This window comes from Suncus etruscus, assembly GCF_024139225.1.
Source record: "Suncus etruscus isolate mSunEtr1 chromosome 15 unlocalized genomic scaffold, mSunEtr1.pri.cur SUPER_15_unloc_13, whole genome shotgun sequence".
NCBI lineage: Eukaryota > Metazoa > Chordata > Mammalia > Eulipotyphla > Soricidae > Suncus > Suncus etruscus.
This window is the reverse complement of record NW_026060290.1, coordinates 3,961-17,872: the sequence shown is the minus strand read 5'-3', so window position 1 is coordinate 17,872 and position 13,912 is coordinate 3,961. Positions and strand designations below refer to the sequence as shown.

General features: G+C 44.7%; 1 protein-coding gene across 1 annotated transcript; it reads left to right on the top strand.

Moving 5' to 3' along the window:
* Positions 1–1,416: 1,416 nt before the first annotated feature.
* LOC126000468 (zinc finger protein 678-like) lies at positions 1,417–11,934 on the top strand (the record flags this gene model as incomplete). Its single annotated transcript, XM_049767740.1, has 7 exons — positions 1,417–1,458; positions 3,558–3,696; positions 4,849–4,929; positions 9,343–9,419; positions 9,754–10,948; positions 11,033–11,591; positions 11,844–11,934. Coding segments are annotated over exons 1-7 (2,184 nt in total), but the record flags the coding sequence as incomplete, so codon positions are not given.
* Between the last annotated feature and the right edge of the window lie 1,978 nt (positions 11,935–13,912).

Here is a 13,912-nt window from a genome sequence, read left to right as displayed (position 1 = left end):
GCCCGGCTCCCGGGTCGTCCCGGTAACGTCCAGGACTGAAGACAGCCACGCCTAAGGGGCCCAATGTGGCTTCTGAGCACTCGGTTCGGGTTTGTCAGGTGGGGTCTGCGATGTCGATTAGAAATGTGACCCTCCCCTCTGCAGCCCAGCAATCGCCCCTGTCTCGGCCACGTTGCTCCCCAGGGGTCGGACAGTCACCGAGTGCAGCAGGCGACGTTCCGTCCAGCCCAACGGGGTCAGTCCCGGCGCCTGGCCCTTTAAAAATAGGCTGAGACGTCACTGCATCCGGGGGCTCTGTGTGCTGTGACGTCACCCAGCATCTGGGGCTTTGTCTCCTGAGCCGGAAGCGCCCAGAGGCCGCCATTGTGGAGTCGGACGGTGGTTGGCGCTTCCCTCGCCCGCGGGAGTGCGGAGGCTACTCTGACTTTCGCTCTGAGGGGCCTCTTGAGCCGGAGCCGCAGGTCTCGGTGAGGGCGGGGGAGCCCGGGGAGGCTCGGGGAAGGGCCGGTCGGTCCCGGCTTCTTGGCGCGACTCTCGCCTCCGTCTTTGCCCCATCAGTGTCGGGGTGTCTCTGGCTCGTCTCTGGGTCCCCCTCGGGGTGCTCAGGCGGCGCTTGGCTCCGGCTCGGGATCCTCCAGGCAGCCCAGGCGACCTCATCGGCGCTGGGGATCGACTCTCCTGGACGGGGCGAGTCCTTTGGCAGATTGGATCTGGGGGTGGGAATGGCGTGAAATGCATACAATTTGGGGAGTGGAGAGTCGGGCCTCAACCCCGGGCTCAGGGCACTTGGGTCCTGTCCAGTGCACTGCTTGGGTCAGCACCTGATGGGCAAAGCCTTCCCGGCTGCCTACAGTCTCCTCGCCCGAGATCGACTGAGTGAGAAACTCCGAGAAACTCCAACATACAGGGCACATCGTGGCCCTTAGAAAGTACTGGGATACGAATATCGCTTTCTAACAAGCCATCTGGCACTTGTCAGAAATGTTCCCTCGAACAGTAGCTGGGTGCCAGGTTCAGATGTACTGATCTGGTTAGGATCAAGCAGGACCCACAAGACGGAGCTGTAGGAGAGCACGCCCAGGCCCAATATCCTCTCCCCTGGCAGGTTTGTCAGCCTCGGGTCCCTGAGAATAGCATGACTTCCCTAGTCAGTGTGCGGCATCTGGAGGATCTTCTGTTATGTCCATAGAGAGCCCGTGTTCCTGTTCCCATCACAGCTCCCCAAGACAGTATCTTGCTCCATTGCCCCATGTTGGAAGAAGCTGATGTCCAGGGCTTGGTCCATCAGGGGGTTTCTGGCACCACCAGTGCTGTCACTTCCACTCACGGCATGATATCTCCGCTGCTTATGGCTCTGACTTTTCTCCAGGACTTACTGCAAAGCTCCTTACTACTGCTATTAAGGATTAATCCAGGATGGAGAAGATGGATACAAGCACTCTGCCATCCTGTACCCAGGTAGGACTGAGTGTGGTGGGCACAGTGGGGGACAGGCATGTTCAGCCCTCAGGGCCAGAGGAGTCCAGACATATTTTAGGAAGGAACCTCTCACCATGCTTTGACTCCAGTCAGTACCATTGACCCTTTTCTTTTTTTTTTTTTTTTTTTGGTTTTTGGGTCACACCCGGCAGTGCTCACGGATTACTCCTGGCTGTCTGCTCAGAAATAGCTCCTGGCAGGCACGGGGGACCATATGGGACACCGGGATTCGAACCAACCACCTTTGGTCCTGGATCGGCTGCTTGCAAGGCAAACACCGCTGTGCTATCTCTCCGGGCCCCCATTGACCCTTTTCTAATAGAGGCCTCTTTTGTCCTGTGTTTCTTTTGGGTTCCACATCTGATGGTCCTCAGGCCTTACTCCTATTCAGTGCTCTTGAGCCACTATTGTCATGTCTTAGACACTATGGAGTGCCAAACAAGGGTTGAATTCCTGGTAATGGACCCTGATGTTGGTGAGAAACGAGACCTTGATCTCAGGATTTCTATCATGGAGCGTCATTCCTGCCTCACACATGAAAAGGCACTTTGACTTATGCTAATGTTTTCTCCCCACAATTAATGGGTTTAATCCTGACTCTGCACTTTACCTTCACACTGCAGTGTCTTGTCTCCTCCTTTCATTCATATTTCTCCTCAGTAAACTAGTTGTACTTTTGAAGCCTCTTGTCAGCAGGCCTTTGGCCTCGTGGCTCTAAGAGAGAAATGAAAGCAAGGATCTTTTTGGAAGCCGTAGTTATGTGGAACCTAGTCATTTTTTTTTTTGGTTTTTGGGCCACACCCGGCATTGCTCAGGGGTTACTCCTGGCTGGCGGCTCAGAAATAGCTCCTGGCAGGCACGGGGGTCCATATGGGACACCGGGATTCGAACCAACCACCTTTGGTCCTGGATCGGCTGCTTGCAAGGCAAACGCCGCTGTGCTATCTCTCCGGCCCCCTAGTCATTTTTTTTAAAACTATAATACGATGGATACACTTCACGGTGAATTGTGACTGCTGATAACCAAGAGCATTGATTTGACTCACTCACTGAACCATGAATTTTTCTTCTGACTCTTTTTGCATTGTGCAGAGTCTGGCCTGGGGATGGAATAGAACAGTATGTGTTTACCATTGTGGGCATCGCCCAGAGTTGACTTTACAGATCCTTCTGGTTCTGTGCTTGGGTTTGACCTTGCTGTGTGTACATAACTTCACCTCAAGAACATTTCTAGAATAGTGTCCACAGGTCATGTTGGCTGTTGGGCCTTCCGAGAAGTGAATCGCTTGACCCTTTTCTAATAGAGGCCTCTTTTGTCCTGGTTTGCTGTGTTTCTTTTGGGTTCCACACCTGATGGTGCTCAGGCCTTACTCCTATTCAGTGCTCTTGGGCACTTTGACTTATGCTAATGTTTTCTCCCCACAATTAATGGGTTTAATCCTGACTCTGCACTTCACCTTCACTCCGCAGTCTTGCCTCCTCCCTTCATTCATATTTCTCCTCAGTAAACTAGTTGTACTTTTGAAGCCTCTTGTCAGCAGGCCCTTTGGCCTCGTGGCTCTGAGAGAGAAATGAAAGCAAGGATCTTTTTGGAAGCCGTAGTTATGTGGAACCTAGTCATTTTTTTTTAAACTATAATAGGATGGATCCATTTCAGGGTAAATTGTGACTGCTGATAACCAAGAGCACTGATTTGACTCACTCACTGAACCATGAGTTTTTCTTCTGACTCTTTTTGCATTGTGCAGAGTCTGGCCTGGGGATGGAATAGAACTGTATGTGTTTACCATTGTGGGCACCGCCCAGAGTTGACTTTACAGATCCTTCTGGTTCAGTGCTTGGGTTTGACCTTGCTGTGTGTACAGAACTTCACCTCAAGAACATTTCTAGAATAGTGTCCACAGGTCATGTTGGCTGTTGGGCTTGTCCCTTTTTCCAGGGATGATGGTAGAGAGAACATGGAGGCTTGTTTCTCCCAAGTAAAGGGGCGTTGTCCTTGAATCAGGTCCTAGGGATCCTGCTTCAGTGTGGATTCCAGGTTGCATCTGTCCATGACACCCTCCTGTATTGCTACTCAGGTCAATGTGACCTTCCCCGAAGTAGCTGTGAACTTCTCCCAGGATGAGTGGCTGAGTCTGGACCCCTCTCAGAAGAATCTCTACAGAGAAGTGATGCTAGAGCCCTACCAGCACCTGCAGGCCGTAGGTGTAGGCATCTGTGAGGGCCTAGCTGATAGATTGAACCTGGGTCAACCTCATGCAAGACAAAGAGCCTATCAAAGTGCTCTTGTTCTGGCCTTGGGTCAAGTTCTCTTCATGAGTGCATAAGCTGAGACTGGGGTACCCCATTGCTTCTTGAAAAATTATGTGGGAATGGGATCTCATCTGAGGCTCTTGCATGCAAACTCTGTTCCCCAATTTATTGCTTCCTATCTTGGCCACAGTTTAATTGTTTTGGTTATTGTTTTGTGTTGGACCACACCTCGCATTTCCCAGGAATTTTGCCCACTTGTTTCTATACTCAAAAACATTGCTAGGATAGAGAATAGAATAAAAGATAGGTTATTTGCCTTGACAGAGGCTGGCCTAGGTTCAATCCCCAGCATCCCAATGATCTCCAGAGGCTTTCTGGAGTGATTTCCTGAGCATCCCAAGTATGTAATCCCTGAGTAATCCCAAGGGTAATCCATGAGCATTGTCAAGTGTGGCCCAAAGTCAATAAAGAGAAAAATACTTGTGGGACATAATGAATCCCATATGTGGATCAGGTGTCCAAATTGTTGTCAGTCTGTGCAAGGCAAGTACGTGCCACCCTGTACTATTGTGCAAACCCTTAATTTATTTTTGTTTTTGGTCCACACCCAGCAGTGATCAGGTGTATTTCATGTATCTGCACTCAGAAATTAGTACTGGCAGACTCTGGGGATAATATGGATGTATGGGCTCAAATCGGAGTCCTTCATGGATTGGCTGTGTGCAAGGCAAATGCACTATTGCTGTGCTATCACCCTGCCCCCCAAGACCTTAATTTTTATGATATGATTTGTATTTGTAAACCTTAGTGGTGGTTGAGATTATTCCATAGCTCTGTGTTCTGTACTCTTTTCACAAAGGGCTCAGGGAACTATAGAGGGTGCCAAGATCAATGCATTTTGTCCATGTGTGAGCCCATTTATTGTTTCCTCCTTCTTGGAAACTTCAATTTCAACTTGGTCTTGTCTGTGTGATAATCAGCGTGCATATGCAGAGCAGAGATTCTGTTCTTTATCTGTTCCATGTTTTAGCCTCTTTCATTAGGGACCCAGTCTATACCTGAGGTGCTGTCCTCCTCTTCATTGTCTTTTACCCATGAATGATACCTCTTTGCCAGGGCATTGTGGGGTGAAGCCTGCACTGATCTCCTGGTTGGAAGTAGGAGACCTTGAAGGGCTGCAGAGAGGCATATTTCTAGGTAAGTGTGGGAATAATCCCCCGACTCAGACCCTGGTGTGTGTAGCATCCTGGACCTACAGAAATGTGAGTGCTGAGTTTTTTGTGTCAGGATACTATATCGGGGTGAGGGTCTTTTACCTTCCATTATCTGCCTTTGATGCTGAATCCCAGTACGTTCTGGAAATTTGCTGCCTTGCCGTTGCTATTTATAGTTCCCTTTCTGTGAATCATTAGAACAGAAGCTGAGATTCTGTGTCTTAACCTACCATCTGTGCTCTCTGTCTGGTTGATTAGTCCAGTGTTGGGGTGCCCTTCTCAGCAGTAGCTAGATGTCCCTCTCACCAGTCTATGTACACTTCCCTTCACCATGACATTTAGCAGGGTATTTGGTATTCCAAAGAAGGGGTTCTTTTTTCTGGTTTTGATACCTACTTATTGGTGCTGTTAGGGTTTAATCTGGCTCTTTTCTTCAGATTAGCTTCTAATGGTCTCAGATGCCATTATGGGATACTAAAACTGAACTTGGTCCACCACTTGGAAAGTCAACACCCTCTCTGTTATACTATGTATTTGACATGATTATTGAAAATAGTAAGAAATTGTTTTGGGGGCCACACCTGGTTGTGCTCAGGAGTTACTCCTCGCTGGTGGGCCTATATAGGAAGCTGCGGATTGAACCTGAGTCTGTCCTGTCACCTCACTGCAAGCATACACCCTATTCCTCTGCTTCCACTCTGGCCCCAAACCGTAAGAAATTTTATATTTGTTGTATGGTAATGTATGTATCAGTAATGCTCAGGAGTTACTCTGGATCTTCACAAGCCAATTACTACTTGCATGGCTTTAGAGAGTATTTGGGATGCCTAGAATAAAACTCGAATCAGCTAATTTCAAAGAAAACTTCCTCACTGTGGGGTTTTCTATGTGTACCACTGAGTATGTTTACTCTGTTGCCAAGGAAAATCCGCACACTGAGCTATTCACTGCAATCCTTCTGACTTATCTTCTCTTTTCTCAAAACTGATTTATTACCTATGTATTCATTCTATCACTTAAATTCACTCATCTGTACTAAGAAATTCACTGCAATCCTTATGGCTTACCTTCTCTTTTCTCTAAGCTGATTTAGTACCTTAAAACATGTATTCATTCCATCACTTTTGTTGCATTTAACCAGTTTTCATTCAGCTAATATTTTGAGGGGTATTGGGTCACACTCCATGCGCCTCAGAGTTATTCCTGGCTCTGTGCTTAGAAATTGCTCTTGACAGGCTCTGAGAACCCTATAGAAGCAGGCAATCAAACCCAGATTCATCCTGGTTTGGCTTCGTGAAAGGCAAATGCCCTACCGCTGCTATCTGTCCAACTCATTCAACTCATTTTTTTTTTGGTTTTTGGTTTTTGGGCCATATCTGAAGACACTCAGAGGTTGCTCCTGGTTATGCACTCAGAAAAAAATGCTCCTGGAGATTGGTAAAAGATTTGCTGGAGGGAGGTCTTGGAAGAGCTCTTGCATTGGGGATACTTTTAGAGCTAAGTCCGGTTTCAAGTAACAGTCCACATTAGGGGGAGTTCGTAGGGAGGGCTGCGCAGCATGAATCCACAGGGGAGTTGGTTGCCTTTTCTTTCAGTGGACGAGGTGTGGGTTTGACTGGGAGTCCCATTGCTTGGGTGCTGGGTACTGGTTCGTTGGGGTAGGAGGTCATTCTTGATGCCTAATGGATTAAGAACTGAGGGTGAAGACTTTTAATCTGGTGGGAGGTCTGGTTGGGATTGATCGGTGAAGAGATAGTTGGTTTTCCAAAAGGGGGGAAAGGGAAAAGTATATGGAAGGGATAGGAAGGAAGAAAAGAGAAAATACATTAGAAAGAAAAGGAGAAGAGGAAAGAAAAAAGGAAAAGAGAAGAAAAAAAAGAAAAAATAATAAAGTAGTGAGAAAAGAGGAGAAAATAGCAAGAGAATGCTAGTTTGCTTGAATGCGTTCAATTAGTAGGGCCTGTAGTATAAGTCTGTACGTTACAGTTGCTCCTTCGGTGGTCTGACAGGTCACGTGCTTCAAATCCTAAAAGAAGGTATAACCTAGAGATAAAGTGTATGTTAAAGAGTTTTCTCGGTCTCAAGAAGGTCAGGGGCTGTGATGGAAAGGTGCCTGGGAACCCACACAGCACAAGAAAATCCCAAAAGACAATGGGGAAACGTAAACTTCCAACATAAGTATAAGACCTGTATTACACCACCTCCTTAGCTGCTTTTCCCCAAAAGTAAAGTAGTCTCTTGCATCACTTTGTTCCTTTAATTACTTTGTTAATTCATTTTTTAAAATGTTTGCTCTACATATACATAGGTGAGCGCATACATTTTTTTTGGTTTTTGGGCCACACCCGTTTGACGCTCAGGGGTTACTCCTGGCTATGCGCTCAGAAATCGCCCCTGGCTTGAGGGGACCATATGGGACGCCGGGGGATCGAACCGCGGTCCGTCCTATGCTACCGCTTGCAAGGTAGACACCTTACCTCTTGTGCCACCTTCCCGGCCCCAGAGCGCATACATTTATATTCCTATTTTTATCTTTTTTGGGTGTGCGACCTATTTCTGTTTTCTTCTCTGTCCACCCCCAAATGCACCGACAATATAATGTAGCACCACTTTCCCTGCAAAGGCACACTAATAAAAGGGGAAATCCTACATATAAGAATGAGCTCTTATCTACTAGGGATAAGAACTCATACTTGTTTACAATACAGGGATATCTCCCTCCTTGAAAATATGTCATGCTGACCCAACTTAGATCCTAGGTGATTAGACACCATCCGTCCAGCCTTGAACCCTGGATACCAGACATAGAAACGACAAAGTTCTTAGCGACAGGAAACAAATCCTATCTCAGACATCCTTAATACTGCTGGGCCACCAACAAGTGCCAGCTCTAATATGATATCCTGACAACGAGGAAAATGGGAACAATTTGATCTAAGAGCAGGTTATCCTACCTCACCAGCTAACGATAAGACAAAATCAGAAGACTTGTCACCTTTTGGTTGGTCCAAAAGTGAAGATTGCGATTTACAGATGTCTGGCTGCTAGAACCATGACAGGACTGTATATATCTTGGGAAAGCGCTAGTCTAGGGTTTGAATTACGACCTGCACAACAACCATGATCCCCAGTTCCAAAGGTCTGGTTGAGACCATTGCAATGGAAAGGGTCTCTGGAAACACAATGAAAGATGCTATCCTAGGTTCCATCCTAGGATCAGTGCAAAGATCAAGACCACCAATCACAGAAGATGGATTAAAATGACACTGGGAACAGAACTTCTTGAATCACAAAGACTTCATAATAAGTCCCACTCCTGGACCTGTGCAGATACTGAGATCTCTAGATATAGAGGTCTGATTTTATCACCCAGGATGGAGCAGAATTCTTCCAAACACCATGAAAGCACCAAGGAGAGAGTAAATGAACCTGAACGGAGTCTATAGTTAATCCCATGACAATATACTCCAAGGGTGGAGAAACCCCATATCTCTTAGGCCAAGTGAATTCCTTTTCGAATGACCCAATAGTTACTGTGCCAGTGCAGGAGGGAAAAAAAGGCAAAAATCACAAGACATTTTTTATTTTTTATATATTATTTTTATATACTTTTTTTAATTATTTTCATTTTTATTTACCTATTGTTGTCGATTTCTTTGTTTTGTTGTGGGTATTGAAGTTGTCCCCATTTATATTTATGTTTTTTCTTTCTTTTCTTTCTATGTGCCCTGCTTTTTTTATCTCAAGACCATGGCTTTTTTGTGGTGCTTATCCTTGTTATTGTTGGAGTGGTCACTGGATATTTGACACTTCTTTTTGTACTGTTGGGGTGTTTCACCTTATTTTTCTCCTTCATTTCTCAAACCAATGAATCCTCTAGAAGGATTCTGCCCATTTTTGGCATAGTAGACTTTTACCCCAGTTTATTACTTTTCTCATCTTCAAACAAAACCATATATCTTGAACTATATAGTCCTGCCTCCCAGTTACAGGGGGAAATGGGGAGGCACGAAGACCAAACAGGTGCAAGACTACAAAGTAGTAAACTAGGTACAGAGGGGACCACATATCCTAGCAGCCCAGGGGTGAGGGAGGAGGATATGGGAGGTAGGACGAAAACGGAGGTGTAAGGAGGACAAATCGCTGAAGGGAATCCCCCTGATTTTATGTAAATATGTACCTAAAATATTATTGTCAACAATATGTAAGCCACTATGATCAAAATAAAAATTATATTAAAAGTGCTCCTGGATTAGGGACCTTTTGGGACACCAGGGATTGAAGCCAGATCAATCTTGGGTCAGCCACATGCAAGGCAAACACCCTAGTGCTGTGCTATCGCTTCGCCCCAGCCCAATCAACTAATTCTAACATTTTATATTTGGGTTGATTTTAGATGGTGGACCACAAGTTCCAATAGTGACATTTCAGAAATTTGCTTTTGGAATGGAATATCCAATAAAGTATGAGATGGTAAGTGTTGCAAGTTCCAATTCAATGTTATGATTATGCTGGGTGGATACTCAATGCTGCAAGCACATAGTATTTATAAATTGGACCTTTTGGTACAACCATTTGACGTCCATAATAATCTTTGCACTGCAGAGTATGCTGAGCACTCATTAGATGTCTGGGTTTTCTTATGGTCCCCTAAGCCCATGAGGATAAATTTCTGAGAGCAGAGTCAAGAATAAACTCTTGAGCACCACTGTGTGCGGCCCAAAAGCAAAAAAGAAAAAACAAAAAATGAACATGGAGAAATTAAAGGGAGAGAAAGTAACTGAACTAATCCTCTGCTGTTTCACAGAGAAAGAGCCAGACCCAGTTGGATGGAGCTGATCCTGTGCTGCAGGCCGCAATCTGGGGGAAATCATCCTGCCCATACCCCAATGGGAGTGAAGAATCAGGGGGCATCTGTTGCGAAGTGGACCAGAGTGAAGAGAGATTTCTTACGCCAGAACCATTGACCATTGTGCAAAACTCCCCTGAATCTGCTCTGCCCAGTCCCTGGACTCAGACTCCCACAGTGGGACCATTCTGGGAAATGCGATCAACAGTGTTTGCTCTGAGCCCCTCACAGTCTCAGGCTAACCAGAAAATCACCTGTAGAGTGAAGCCACGTGAATGTAAGCAATGTCGGGGGGACTATGTGTGTGCCCTGCACCTTGAAGTTTCCTCAGACACCCTCAGTACAAAGGATATCCCTGAGGGTCTGCAGGGTGGATATGCCCTCAGTCAGCCTTCATGCCAGAGACACACTAAGGAAGTCCAGAAACGAAAGAAGCAAAATACATGTCAGGAGTGCGGGAAGGTAATTTCTCAGTCCTCATATCTTAATAGGCACAAGAGAATTCATACAGGAGAGAAACCTTTTACATGTCAGGAGTGTAGGAAGACTTTCACTTTATCCTCATACCTTAATAGTCACAAGAGAATTCATACCGGAGAGAAACCTTATACATGTCAGGAGTGTGGGAAAGCCTTCACTCGATCCTCAGGCCTTAATAGTCACAAGAAAATTCATACTGGAGAGAAACCTTATACATGTCAGGAGTGTGGGAAGGCCTTCACTCAATCCTCAGGTCTTTATATTCACAAGAAAATTCATACTGGAGAGAAATCTTATACATGTCAAGAGTGTGGGAAGTCCTTCACTCGATCCACAGACCTTAATAGTCACAAGAAAATTCATACTGGAGAGAAACCTTATACATGTCAGGAGTGTGGGAAGTCCTTCACTCAATCCTCAAATCTTTCTAGTCACAAGAAAATTCATACTGGAGAGAAACCTTATACATGTCAGGAGTGTGGGAAGGCCTTCACTCGATCCTCAGACCTTAATAGTCACAAGAAAATTCATACAGGAGAGAAACCTTATACATGTCAGGAGTGTGGGAAGGCCTTCTCTCATTCCTCAGGACTCTATATTCACAAGAAAATTCATACTGGAGAGAAAAATTATACATGTCAGAAGTGTGGGAAGGCCTTCACTCAATACTCAAGTCTTTATCAACACAAGAACATACATACTGAAGAGAAACCATATACATGTCAGGAGTGTGGGAAGGCCTTCACTCAATCCTCAGGCCTTTATATGCACAAGAAAACTCATACTGGAGAGAAACCTTATACATGTCAAGAGTGTGGGAAGGCCTTCACTCGATCCTCAGACCTTAATAGTCACAAGAAAATTCATACTGGAGAGAAACCTTATACATGTCAGGAGTGTGGGAAGTCCTTTACTACATCCTCAAACCTTTCTAGTCACAAGAAAATTCATACTGGAGAGAAATCTTATACATGTCAGGTGTGTGGGAAGGCCTTCACTCAATCCTCAGGTCTTTATATGCACAAGAAAATTCATACTGGAGAGAAATCTTATACATGTCAAGAGTGTGGGAAGGCCTTCACTCGATCCTCAGGCCTTAATAGTCACAAGAAAATTCATACTGGAGAGAAACCTTATACATGTCAGGAGTGTGGGAAGGCCTTCACTAAATCCTCAAACCTTTCTAGTCACAAGAAAATACATACTGGAGAGAAACCTTATAGATGTCAGGAGTGTGGGAGGGCCTTCACTCAATCCACTCACCTTAGTCGTCACAAGAAAATTCATACTGGAGAGAAACCATATACATGTCCGGAGTGAGAGAAGGCCTTCACTCAATTCTCATGTCTTTTTATTCACAAGAGAATTATATTGGAAAGAAGTCTCATGCATGTCAAGAGTGTGGGAAGTCCTTCACTCTGTCCTCACACCTTAATAGTCACAAGAAAATTCATACAGGAGAGAACCCTTAGACATGTCAGGAGTGTGAGAAGGCCTTCACTCAATCTTCAGATCTTTATATTCACAGGAGAATTCATACTGGATAGAAGCCTTTTCCATCTCAGTAGAGTGGGAGAGCCTTTTGTGTATTCTCGGATCTCTAAAAATAAAATAATTTATACTGGAGAGAAGCCTTATAAATGCCTGGAGTGTAGGAAGGTTTTTTTCTTGATCCAAAAGCCATTATTTTCACAAGAAAATTTATACTAGAGAGAAGCCTTTTACATGCCAGTGTGGTGAGGTCTTCTATTATTCTCTAGACCTCACTATGCACAAAAGATTTCATACCTGAGTAAATCTTTTTGTTTTTTGTTTTTTTTTTTTGGTTTTTGGGCCACACCCGGTAATGCTCAGGGGTTACTCCTTGCTATGCGCTCAGAAGTTGTTCCTGGCTTGGGGGACCATATGGGACACCGGGGGATCGAACCGCAGTCCGTCCAAAGCTAGCGCAGGCAAGGCAGGCACCTTACCTTTAGCGCCACCGCCCGGCCCCTGAGTAAATCTTAATACAAAACAGTAGTGTGGGAAGGCCTTAAACCGAACTTCAATCATTAGTAGACAAGATATTTTTTTGTTTTTGTTTATTTGTTTTTTTGGCCACACCCATTTGATGCGCAAGGGATACTCCTGGCTATGTGCTCAGAAATCGCCCCTGGCTTGGGGGGACCATATGGGACACCGGGGGATCGAACCGTGGTCCGTCCTACGGTAGCGCTTGCAAGGCAGACACCTTACCTCTAGTGCCACCTTCCCGGCCCAGGATATTTTATACAGGAGAGAAACCTTATATGTCAGGAGTGTGGGCAGACCTTAACTCTATTATCAATTCTACTCACATGAATATTCATACTGGAGACAAGCCTTGAACATGTCAGTATGTAAGGCATTTTGTTGATCTGCAGACTTCTCTAAGAACAAAAGAATGGATAATTGAGAAAAGGCTTATATCTGTTAAGATTGGGAAGGCCTTCACTATCTTTAAGACTTATGAGCAGTGGAATATTAAAATAAGGAAAAGTTTTATATATATATATATATATGGATTGTGAGAAGGTCTTCATTCTTCAAAATTCACAGCCATTTAAATATCCATTGTAGTCAGAAACCTTATGCAAGTAAGAAATGTGTGAAGAGTTTCAGTTGATCTTCAAGCCGTGCTAGGGACTAAATTATTCATAATGAAGAGGAATCTTTTGCATGTAAGGAGTGTGGGAAAGCCTTTGAATCTCCCTCTTGCCTTAGGAGTGATAGCAGAATTCATTCTGGAGAGACACCTGAGGTGCCCAGAAGTGTTGGAAGATCTTTAATTCTTCAGATTGTTTCACATATATGAAAATTATATATGATGTGTCAAAACATTGTTAAACAGGGATGGTGTTTTTTTTCTTCCACCACCTGCACCAGTCAGATTACTGTCATTCTTTCGGATTCTCCCAAGCCTGCCAACCCAAAGTGACCACATAGTACCCAAACGTGTGGCTCAAAAAAGAAATAAAAATGAATATAAACTGGGAGAATCTTTACATATGTCAGGAATAGGGGCAAGATTTTATTTCTGAATGTTTTCTCTGCAGAAGAATCTGCATTATGGAGAGAAAGTAGCATGTGCAATGTATGTGGGAAGGTCTTTGTTGATCTATAACCCTTGCTTTAAATTGGATGGCCCATGCTGCAGAAAAGCTGCCTAAACATAAGTAATTTAGGAAGCTTTAAGTTATCAGTGCTTTATAATACATACTCAGAGAGTGCCATAATGCCCTGTTGCAGCCAACTCAGATTTGATCTACACCCGCATGCAGGACCAGGAGTGACTCCTGAGCTCAGCGACAGAGTAAGTCCTCAGCACTGAGATGTGTGTTCCAAAAATAAATTCCAAAATACATATGGGTTATAAGCCTTAATAAGAAGGTAAGGTATTTAGGGAGACCTTTTCTCAGAGTTCAGACTTTAGTAGTTACGGAAAGCCTCACACATGTACTGTATTGGGGAAAACCCTTTTACATTTGCTCAGCAATCCACATAGGATAGTGGTCGGCAATCTTTTTTTCAACTGAGCCCAATCTCGCCAAAACCATGATTGGAATTTATTTTGAGAGCCACATTTTTAAAACATAAAATACATAGGATGGTACACTGT